The sequence below is a fragment of the Pelodiscus sinensis genome, chromosome 1 (assembly GCF_052426305.1).
Source record: "Pelodiscus sinensis isolate ZL-2025 chromosome 1, ASM5242630v1, whole genome shotgun sequence".
NCBI classification, from domain to species: domain Eukaryota; kingdom Metazoa; phylum Chordata; order Testudines; family Trionychidae; genus Pelodiscus; species Pelodiscus sinensis.
In genome coordinates this window covers 161,073,243-161,084,998 of record NC_143052.1, presented here as the reverse complement: position 1 = coordinate 161,084,998, position 11,756 = coordinate 161,073,243, and the positions used below count along the sequence as shown (strand labels likewise).

The following is an 11,756-nucleotide window of genomic DNA, read 5'->3' as shown; positions in this document are numbered from 1 at the left end:
CCCCCCACACACTAACACACACTACAGACAGCCACTTGCCACAAGTGTCCAGTATTTACTCCTCTTTTACCTGGCTAACTCCTTCTCCAAACACCTTGTTAGCCGCTCCTGGTCACAAGCTCTCACAGAGACTATCAAACACCAGAGCAGAAAAAGGGGAGGGACACGTCATTATGACATTTTCATCTTTGTAAATTATTTTGAACAAACTGAACTATATTTCGCACTTAGATATATAATTAGGATCACCTTTCTTTGACTGAAGCTCAAATATTCTGTTTGGATAGCAACAAACTGAAGTTTTTGTTCTATAAGGAAAGCTCTCTTTCTCTGTCAATCTGAACATAGTGAACAGAAGAGACACATTACTATTTTTAAAGATTAATCCAAACAGAACTAGTGGAATAAAACCTTGAAAATTCCTCAAAGATGCTAGAATGTGTATTAAACTGGGTATGGCATGGGTATTCCATAAGTTACCAATCATAAGGCTTTGATTTGGTTAGCATTGCAATGTAATCATGCAAGGTGTCACTCATGTGTAAGCAGAAGTGATGAAAAATGTGAAGCATTGCGTTTAGAAAATGCTATTTGCAGAATGCTGAAGAGTAAGGGAATATTAAATGTGAATTTCTGAGAAGACCAAGTTCAAGTTAATCATGTTTAGATTAAAACACTAAGCTAAAACACTTCTGTGATGGAAATCCTCCTGTCTCCTATAACCAGCAAATCATAATTTGAGCAAAGACAGGTGTCACTATATCTATATTTAGTGCTGCTTCCCAACACTAACACTCTGACTAATGGGAAGTGTCAGTTTTGTATGTTATATTATATTGGGCAATGGGTGACCTGCATGAACACAGTGAGAGCTTTCTCTTACAACTATTCTTATATCATCTGGGCTTAAAAATGGTTCACATCTATTTTTTGACTTGTTAGCACCAATTGCAGATGATCTGTTTTGTTTAACCTATGTATTACATTAAAGTACAAAGAGTGTAGGGAGAAGCAAGTCCTAATACTTGTTAGTCATGTATACACTTATTAAAAATATTACTACTCAGATTTTGCCAAAGGCTAGGCACAAATGCACACATCTTCACTAACTTATATGCTCAATTGGATGCTAGCATGGTCTAAGAGTCATAGGACTGAGCTTACAATGTTCACCATAACTGTTTGCAAAAAATGACTTGCCTAGCATATCAAATGCAACTCTTCACAATATTCATTTACTTTTTAGTATAAAAAGTTCAGTCCAGCCTCTACAACAAGAAAGAATGATTAAAACTTTTTTTTTCGGAACACTTGGCAGATTAGCTTAAACTGCCCTATCAGTTGACCTGTGTGGGGTAAGTTGATGGACTCTACTAAATGACTTGCAGGTAGTTAACTCAGTCCAGGTTTCCCAGAAAATGGTTTTTACAGGGACGGACTAGGATGAGCAGAATGGCAGCTCTAAAATACCTACAGAGTAGGAAAAAAGTAGGATATTGTATTGATATTCTATCAAAATCTTTGAGTGGATATGGGCAGAATAAGGGTCCACCAGAAAGCTTGTCTACCATGCCTTGTCTGCAAAGATTGATTATGGAGCTCCCAAAATGTGGGAGTCCTCTTGGCTGCAAACATGCTTCTTATATCAATAGCAAAAAGGTTGACACCAAATATTGGCCTATCTAGACTCAGCTTCTGAAATGTGAGCTGAATGTTTTATTTGTGCTGTGAGAAGCTGTCGTGGCTGGCAAATAGGGGAGGAATTTGCTGTGGATCACAAGGGCTCCTGTCTTCAGCCCTCAAGTTAAAAGAACACACTGCGGTAACCCACCCATGAACTAGGAAGTGATGTCTGCAGATAAATATCTGCTCAGCAGGCTGGAGAGGTGCTAAAAGAGCTGCTGTTCCTGTATTGAGCTAGGATAGTTAGCTATAGTACAGATTTCTATGATCATGACAAAGATGGAAGGAGAAGACAGAAGTGAATTGTACCTCCCAGACAGAGGCTGAGTTTGAGACATGGTATACTTGAAGAACTATACTTGAAGGATGTATACTTGAAGAACTATACACCTCCAGCCTCCTGCTCCTGTGAGATTGGATAGCTCCCAAGACTCTACTGCTTTTTCCTACTCCTTTTATGTAATTTGGTTAGTTGGTCTTTGAGCTGAAGTTCAAAGGTTACCAACTTTAGTCATTCAACGGTTACTGTAACTTTGCTTTTTTCCACTTAAAGGGTGAGCAGAAGAGCTAATAGCCCTAGTGGCACTGGAGTGACAGTTGCTTGTTACTGGGGGAATTTTTCGAAGAGCTATTCCTTGCTTCTAGCACAGAGTTGACAAAACTATATATCAATCAGTGTCCTTGAAAATGTTTCAAATGCTACTAATCTTTACAGACATTTCTTTGTTAAACATTACTATGAGAGCCATTGATGTGGGGCATGTGAGCCCCCAGGCTTTTCAAAACCTACTTATATCAGTAATAGAAATTCCCACTGCACCTGAAAGTTGATTTAATTTTAAGCTTTTTAATCCTCACAGCAGCTGGGCTTTTTGTGTTTAATGAACAAGGTCCATAACAGGCCCACAAATGAACAAGCTATTACATTCAACTGCAAATATTGCTCAGCCCTTCCACCTACTTTTACTTGGAAACAGTTTATAGCTTAGTGACTACGTGGTAAGGAGGCTATGAAAAAATCAGAAATCTTTGCTAAGATTAACTCAGTCAGAAAAAAAGGCAAATAATCCGAACATGGAAAGTAACAATTATTCAGGTACAACTAAGTATATACTACCTTTTATAGATACAAGTCAGCTTCTTGATTCTGTGTCACTGGTTAACATTGATACTGGTACAACTTGCTAACAAATATGAAAATGTTACTTGTCTATCTCTAAGGGCGCAGGGGTTTCAGTGGGTAATATTCTTCTGTCATTAGTAAATGAACATTTGATGGACTACCAAACTGACATGCTGTCAGTTGAACTGGTACACTGAGGGCCCACTCTAAAATGGTATGGATGAAGTGGTCTCATATCCATTCAGTCTTTTGGCCTCACGCTCAAACTGCCAAGAAATTAAATCGTGGCAGTAAGTGAAATACACTGTGGTGGTAATTATAACTACAGAGTGTAGTGAGATCATCAACCTGGATCATTTGGCCTATCAAACTGCTAGATGGAAATGATGAGACAGGGACTAACTAATGTTATAGATGTAGAAACCTTTTTTTTCCATTCCTGGTTCCCTAAAACTTGAACTCTGCAGTTGTATCTGCTTTGGTAATAATATAAATAAATCATTAATAGTTGACCAGGCAGAACACAAGCAATATGAATCCCACAGGAGTGTTGTAAATATGAGCCTTTGAAGCATGATTTGTATGTAAAAGACCACTTTTTTATTGGCAAACTGTAAAATAAAGAGATGAGATTTCTTAATAACTATGAATAATGAAATGCAGATTTTTTGTACCTTATTTTTTAGTTCTGGGGGAGAGGAGATGGTGGAAATTCAGTTCTACAAAACACTCTTCCACTGCATATAGAAACAGTCACTGTCAGGACAATTATTTAGCTCTTTGTGATTCTGGCTATTTTTCAAGATTGATTCTGGTATGTGTCTAATCAGAGTGAAACAGTAAAATGGTCATTAACAGTGCTTGAAGTAAGCCTGTTTAAGTGTTGTCTGGTTTTTTTTTTAATTGCTTCCCACTGCCTGCCCTGTTTTTTCGACATGCAGTCTATGTGTCTGTCTAAGCACTCTTTGGACCAACAATACAGTCTACAGCTAGGACACCTCAGCGGCACGCCTACGCTCTCAGAGCATGTTGCGCTCAAGAAGAGGCGGCAATGAAACCTGCAAGAGTGGTCGTGACTATACACTGCCTGGCAAAACTCACAATAAATTTTTTCACCAAACAACTTTTTGACATCCAGAACCCATAATATTGTTCATCATGCAAAAGCATGACAAAAATCTTGGGGGTACACTGGGCCCCCTGTTTTAAAAAAGCCCTATCCGCCTTTTGTAGCATAAAGCACCACCTATATTCTGACTGCTAATTGCTGCTCAAACACCGCTACATCGCTGAGCATAACCTTTTTTTGATCTGACCACTCCAGTTTCTCATGCAGCTTTCTCGCCCCCTCCAACAATTCTGTGTCCGTAGGTTTATGGTCCGACATGACAGCTAAGAGCCCACCCGTAAAACATAAATTGGTACCAGTGTAAGTCAGGTCTACTTAATACTGTCTCTTTTTATGGGTGATTTGACTACCAAGGATAGAATTTAAAACTCTACGACCACCCCCACCCATGTTTTTTACAATGGTCACAACGAGGTGCAACGTCCCATCGAGGTGCAACTCTCTATTACTCTTTAACAGCTTTGAGGTCTGATTTAAGAAATCCCCAGCTGAGAGATCATCCCTAGTTCTTCTGACTGAAAACAAGGGGTCAGTTAAATTACGGCTCTCTAAATGCAACTGAACATAATCATCAGGACCTATCCTTCCATTAATGTCATTGAGAACTAACTGTATCCCCCTATGTATGGCTTCAAGAAACTGTTCAGCTGAATTTATTTGCTCAAGATTTACAAAATGAAATTCCTCACAATACACTGATCCTCCGAATCTAGGTACAGTAAAACTCCATTAGTCCGGCATCCAATGCTCCGGGACTCCTGATGGTCCAGCACCATCAGGAACCCGGAAGTGCTGGGGCAGCCGGACAGGCTTCCCCCATTCAGCTGCCGCTGAAACTGACCAGCAGCTGAATCGGGGAAGCTGGGAGCAGAGCAGCTGGGGTGCTGCTGGGTTAGTCCCGCAGCCCCGAGAGGCAGCGCTATGGGACCAACCGGGCAGTACCCCAGCTGCTCTGTCCCAGGCGTCCCCAAGAGCAGCTGGAGTGCTGCTGGGTTGGTGCCGAAGCGCCGTCCCTCGGCGCTGCGGGACCAACCCAGCAGCACCCCAGCTGCTCTATTGCAGGCATCCCCGATTCAGCTGCTGCTGAAACTGACCACCAGCGGCTGAATCAGGGACGCCTGGGGCAGAGCCGGACTATCGGAAGGGGGGCTATGAGGGGTCTGGGGTGGCATCCCCTCCCACCCCATTCCAGACCCCTCATAGCCCCCCCTTCTGATAGTCCGGCATATCTGATAATCCGGCACCCCCTGGGTCCTAAAGGTGCCGGATTATCGGAATTTTACTGTACTTCATGGTGCCAACTTCTCACTCTCTCCATATATGCCTCTGGATTTTCAGGAGTACTTGGGGGTTCCTCTATGGGACCATCAGGGGCATCTTCTACTTCAGATGCTATTTCAGAGTCAGAGGGGTCTCTGAAACAAAAGACAGGACTATGCAGCACTTTAAAGACTAACAAGATGGTTTATTATGTGATGAGCTTTCGTGGGCGGGACCCACTTCCTCAGATCAAATAGTGGAAGAAAATTGACATGACCATATATACCAAAGGGATACAATAAAAAAAAGCGAACACATATAAAATAGACAAAATCAGATTTTAGAACAGAGGGGGGATGGGAGGAGGTAATGTCTATGAGGTAATAATATTAGAGGTGATAATTGGGGAAGCTATATTTGTAATGGGTGAGAGTCATCAGGACTAGCCAGGGACCCATCTACAGACTCATCACCATCCTGCAGGTCAGATAAGCCATTTTGTGAGCCTCCAGTAGGTGACATCTCTTTTTGGGATTTTTTTCTCATCACCTCTTTAGCCTTTTTTAAAAATTTTGCAGCGATCTTGGCCTGGAACTTTTTGGCAGCTACCCATTTATCCGCCAAATGCTGTTCCCCCTTTTGCTTACACCTTATCTGATGGGAACCCCTGAGGATGCCCCTTTTGCCTCAGACCCTTTCCACGACTAGTCATGACTGTTTAGAACTACCCTTTAGAAAATTAAAGCCTTTTAAGTTATTCATAAGAGTTTTTGACCTTTTGATGTTTTTTCTAGCCGTCCTTTCATCTAAACCCCCTGAAATTACAGGCTGCCACAACTCCGTGCATGATTTTTTCAAAAACTTTTCAAAGTTACAAAGAGTTGTAAGTTTATGAAGGCAGGAGACTAATCCATAATACATATTAGATTGTTCATAAACACCACCCCCTTCATGGCTGGTGCTGGCAGTCATTGTTTTTTTATTCACAACCCCTAGAGCATGTGCTCCAGGTTTGTGAATATGGGCGTTTTCATTCACAGTTTTCTCAGAGGTCGGTGTGGTGTTGACGGCTGAGGAACTGGAGTTGTATATGTGTGTCTGCAATGCCCCTGCATGGCTGGTGCTGTCCCTTCCTGGTTTTTTATTCACAACCGCTAGAGCGTGTGCTCCGGGTTTGTGAATGTGTTTTCGCTCACAGTTTTCTCAGGGGTCGGTATGGTGTTGACCGCTGAGGAGCTGGAGTGTGGTTACTTGTTACCAGAGTCCTTTGTTTTGTCCTTGAGTATGAGTTTTGGCCTGTCCTGCAGCTTCATCTGTGCTCTTGTGCTGGTTTGCATGGCTGTTGCTGTTGTTGATGGTCTCTGAGTAGATCCCTGGTTCTTTGCCAGTTCTGCTGGAAGTGTCCTTGTGGCTCTGACTAGAATGTTGTCAGGAGAACTGCACATGCCTAATGAGGTAGAACATATAAAAATGTTAAAAAACACCCCAGAGATGTTTACCATTTTTCTCACCTACACCCATGTATTTACTTAATAAACAAACCCTCATTAACCCCCCCCAAAAAAACAAACAAAACACAATAAGCAAAACATATAGATAGATAGATAGATAGATAGATAGATAGATAGATAGATAGATAGATAGATAGATAGATAGATATTTACTGGGCTTCATCCATCCATCAGTCGTTGATGCTGGTGAATTTTCTTTTTCAGCTGTCTTTTTCTTTTGAGTTTGTTTACCTTCTCTTCTAAGGGTCTCTCGTTTTGTGAGTTTACTGTGAAGCAAACAACATACATTATAGAACTCATGAAACAGTCTTGTAAACTTTAAAATAAAACTCATTAGGGAATTTTTTTATTTAAAAAGTGATAGCTTTAAAACAAAGGGTTTTTTTATTTTTACCACTTTTTAAAAAACCCACGCTTATCTTTAGCATAAGCCCCTGAATCACCCACAATTTAAACACTAAAAAGCCAGCTCTTTTAAGATAAACACCCAATGTAAAAACACATCACATTTTTGTAACCACACTGCTTTGAAACAAAGCTACTTTTAGCATAACCCCTCCTGCAACTCAGAACTGAACATTTATTTTGAAAACACACTTTGTACAGAAAAAGCAACTCACCTAACACTCTATACCAGCAGTTTGCCAACATATAGTTTAAAAACACCAATATGCTTCCCCACAATTATGTTTTGAAAAAAACCCAGCTCACAATTTAAACATTACAATTAGTTAAAAGAAAAAAATAACCCATATGCTTTAAAAAAATAATTATGGATAGTTACCTGCTACCACAGGGTAAAGGCATGCTAGCACAGGGCTATTCTGTTTTCCCCTATGTATATTTGGGCCTATGGAATAAAGAACAAGCAAAAACTGAGTTAGTATTATTCTTTACAATGCATTAAATCTCTTTGCTACATATGTAATACCTTTTTAAAAACAATTTAGCAGTATTAAGCCCAACTATAGTTAAAATGGTTTTACCTTGGTCTGATGGTGAAATACAGCTTGAAGTTGCTGTTTCCATGCTGAACAGATCACACTGAGGAAAACAAAGGTAGGTACCATTATTTCATAAGGACAAAAAATGGCAATACTGAATATATATTTTCAGATTGAAAAACAAACCACATACTGTACCTGGTCTTGAAGTCCAACAGCAACTCAGATCAAGATAGCTTCTGTTGAAAACAGGACAGGCTCCAAAAACCTGAGGTTTTTATAGCATCCTGATTCTTTATTCCAAACAGATTTTAAAGTCTGCAGTTAGCAGGTTTGATTAAATCACCACAACTCTGAATTACTAGATAGTTTAAAGAATTTAAGCATCCCTGCCAAATGTCCTGCTTTTTTTTTTCTGAAGTGGAAGGGGGGTTTAAATTGTCTGCATATCTGGGGTGCTTTTGAGGTTTTTCCCCAATTATTTAGTTTAATATACATTTTGATTTTTCTGTTTCTCTGGGCCTTCTTACAGCATTAAACAGTAAATCATCATACATAACAATCCTTAATGTTACTGTAACTTCTCCTGAATGAGGGTCCTTTGCAAATATCAATAAATGTTTTTTTAAAACAGGTTTCTTTCATATTTAGAAATAAAATGTATCACAAGCATAGGAAGCACTCTACACATAACTGTAGGTTTTTAATGTTTGACCATTTTAACAGCAATTGCTTGTTCTAAAGTATGGTGGAAAATTTGGGGACTCTTGAAATATTTCAGGTTTGAGTTAAACATTGCGGGAGAGGGGGAGGTTAAATATATTGTTGTGATGTCCCTGAGTTGCTAGAAAGAGTGACTCATAGCATTTAGTCAACTCCTAGGCTACGTCTAGACTGGCATGATTTTCCGCAAATGCTTTTAACGGAAAAGTTTTTCCGTTAAAAGCATTTGCGGAAAAGAGCGTCTAGATTGGCACAGACGCTTTTGTGCAAAAGCACTTTTTGCAGAAAAGCGTCCGTGCCAATCTAGACGCGGTTTTGCGCAAGAAAGCCCTGATCACCATTTTCTCCATCGGGGCTTTTTTGCGCAAAACACTTTTTAGTTGTCTACACTGGCCCTCTTGCGCAAATACATTTGCACAAGAGGGCTTTTCCCCCGAAAGGGGGGAGCATAGTATTTGCACAAGAACACTGACAATCTTACATTAGATCATCAGTGTTTTTGCGCAAATTCAAGCGGCCAGTGTAGACAGCTGGCAAGTTTTTCAACAAAAGCAGCTGCTTTTGCAGAAAAACTTGCTAGTCTAGACGCAGCCCTGAGGTTTTATTTAAACTGCCCAATAGTATCCGTAAACTCCTGCGTTATTTAATTAGATATTCATCAGAGCTCACCCATCCCCACCCATCCAACCCTTTGAATTTAATTTCTGAACACTAACCTCAACAAGGGTAAGTGGTCACACCTAGACCTAACCATTGACTGGAGCACCCTGGCTATTCAGTGAGGTATGGTTAAACCACTGAGTTCAACAGAGTGAGTCAGCTCTGGTGTACAAAAACACATGTCTAATAAATCCTGGCTGTGGGGTTTTGTTTTTTTTCCTTTTATTTAAAAAACAAAACATTTTGAGGTTTTTTCCTTCCCCAAGTTTCTACCATACATCTTTTAGGATTTTTCAGTAAATGGGACCCCTTTATACAAAATGGATTCTCACAAACTTTTTTTTTTTTTTTTTAAATTATTTTATTTAAAAGACATACAGGCCATGGTGTTCCACCAAAACTTTTACTCATGTAAAGGTCATAAAAACCTTCTGACAGAAGATAGTCACAAAAGCCCCTTTTCAGTAGATACTTATATTTACAGCTACCAAGTTTTATATCTCACATGAGTCCACTCACCATTCTCTAACTTAATCCTTCTAGAAATCTTACAAATAGTCTTTTTCTTAAGCAGGGTTCTGTAACTTTTTGTACGCACCAGACGGTCATTATAATGCTCTAAGCAGGCGTCTTCTGGCTTGGTCATGGTCTTTAAAACACTGTGAGGATCTCGACTGAATTGCACTGCATTTACCAAAGACACCCGTTGCACTAAGTGTTCTTGAGTTAAGCACAGACATTGCATAGCATAATCTACGGCAATAACAGTATTTAATAAGCTTTCCAAACATAGTTCAGCACATAGGCCCCGGAGCTTGCAGTTTATATCCTCTGAAGTCCAAGTCACACAGTCATGGTGCCGCTGGGCTGGTGCATCTATGACACAGCCCTCACAGTCCTCAAAAAGCTTTTCCTTCAGACAGTGACTAAGGATAGCATAAACACCAATGCGTATAATTGAGCGCATTACTTTTTTACGCTTATGATGTGGCACTGGCTCAGCTAGTTCCATGACAAGCCTCCTCCTGAATTCTTCATAGCCATCATCCTTGGCGTTCTCTTCAATGATTTGTATCGGTGTTGAGCAAAAACAAGGTTGGCCCGCTTTGCCTTCCTTGTCTGATGCAATGCTGTCCTGGGTCTTAGGGTCATCTAGAAAGGCATTGTCCAGTTGTCAAGAGGTTGCCAGAAAGAAATAATGTAAGACCTTCTGGTCATTTTTTTTTAGGTTTACAAAATCCTGGTAAGTTCCTAACCCCCATTATGCCCCAACTTCGATCATTCATTTACCTGTTGGACTTCTTTTCTGTTCACCTTGTCTGATTCCTGGGAGCCATGGGCACCTTCTTCCTCCAGGTCATCTAGCTCGTCGGGCTGCCCAATGAACAGTTGGGTTTTGGGGTCAGATTCTGGTGTATCCAATAGCAGTGGGGGCAAAGGGCCCCTTTTCGCCTCTATCTCATCCTTGGAACTGTTGCTGATGTGGCATTTTCTCCTCATGTGGGGGAAGGTCCTCAGCACCAAAGCAAAGTCCAAACTTCTGGTGGTGGTGGTGAAGGAGTCCATGTTTCCGCATAGCATTTGCACGATTTCTGAAACACGCACCCTTAGAACAAGATGGCCTCTTTTGTGTGGCACTAGAACTTATGGGGAAGTGCTATGCTCTGATTGGCAGAGGGTGGCATGGGAAGCTCTTAGAGGGGTCACATGACCCACTTCTGGGCGGGTCATCTGGCCCTGGAACTTACCCCCAATTGGTCAAAGTGGCTTGCGGGACAGTCCTACAGGGGAAAACCTTCCTGATTGATAGAGGTTGGTGAGGCAAGTCCTTAGAGGGGTCATATGACACTCTTTACTTCCGGTCACCTGTCCCTCTTGACCTCGGATGTACTATCCCCAAGGGCGGGACTTCTGGTGACAGGGGTGGGGCTAAAGGGGTCAGGGGCGGGGCTAATGGTTGATTGATGGTAGACCCCATATTCTGCTAACTGGGAAACCTAAGAGCTGCATATTCTGTGCTGTAAACTTTCTGCATAGTATTAAAACTTAACATCTACTTCAGTACTAAGGCAAAAAACTAATAGTAGAGGAAATGGTGAAGGGTGGACCAAGTTTCAATTGCCCAAATCATCTTTTCAAATCCTTTTGGAGGGAGGTCCCTGGTCAGCACTGACTGTTGCACGGAGAGACATCTGGCAGTGCTTTGACCTCATAGTCAGGCCATCTCTACCCAGATGCAAAACACACAGCCACGGAGGGCACCACGAAATTTAGGGCAGAACATTTCTCCAAATTTCATGGTGCCTATGCAGCATCATGCTGCAGATGGGCTCCAGGAGTCCTTTTCCTCCCCCCAACAGTCTCAACGCCCAGCCCTGCTTACCAAGCGGCGCTCACAGAAGATTTACAGAGCAGGGGGCAGCTGCACACTGGGGGGCTGGGGAGAAGTGATGCTCTCCCCTTAAAAGCACGAGTTCTATCATGTCAGCCGGCTGCATGACCCCACACTGTTCCTCTAGCCCGTGCCTCCTTCCTAGCCCTGCTCCTTTATTGCTAGTTCTTCCAGACCAGCCAGGCTGGATACCATTTACTGCAATGATGTGCAGTCTGGGAAAGTTGGCAACTCCTTTCTGCACAGCTTCAGCTCCCCCCTACCTTGTCATGCAAAGCAGCTACTGGATGTGTGGGTGGGGGGGGAGGGTACAAGTATCGGGCTACATAGG

At 41.6% G+C, this 11,756-nt stretch overlaps 1 protein-coding gene and 1 pseudogene across 1 annotated transcript; both read right to left on the bottom strand.

Annotated features, from left to right (window-relative positions):
• Positions 1-3,817: 3,817 nt before the first annotated feature.
• Positions 3,818-7,735, bottom strand: LOC149525666 (uncharacterized; annotated as a pseudogene).
• Positions 7,736-9,517: 1,782 nt separating this feature from the next.
• LOC149525665 (uncharacterized) lies at positions 9,518-10,599 on the bottom strand. The gene is made up of 2 exons (XM_089776215.1): positions 10,317-10,599; positions 9,518-10,197 (listed from the first exon to the last, which is right to left on the bottom strand). The coding sequence occupies exons 1-2, from the start codon at positions 10,597-10,599 to the stop codon at positions 9,518-9,520; spliced, it is 963 nt and encodes a 320-aa protein (XP_089632341.1).
• Positions 10,600-11,756: the final 1,157 nt, after the last annotated feature.

Bases quoted from the DNA above. Each gene is read 5' to 3' on its own strand.
- LOC149525665 (XM_089776215.1), bottom strand. From the start codon at position 10,599: ATGGACTCCTTCACCACCACCACCAGAAGTTTGGACTTTGCTTTGGTG. The intron at 10,198-10,316 runs AATGATCGAAGT...GACAACTGGACA, and splicing joins AGAAGTCCAACAGGTAAATG to ATGCCTTTCTAGATGACCCT.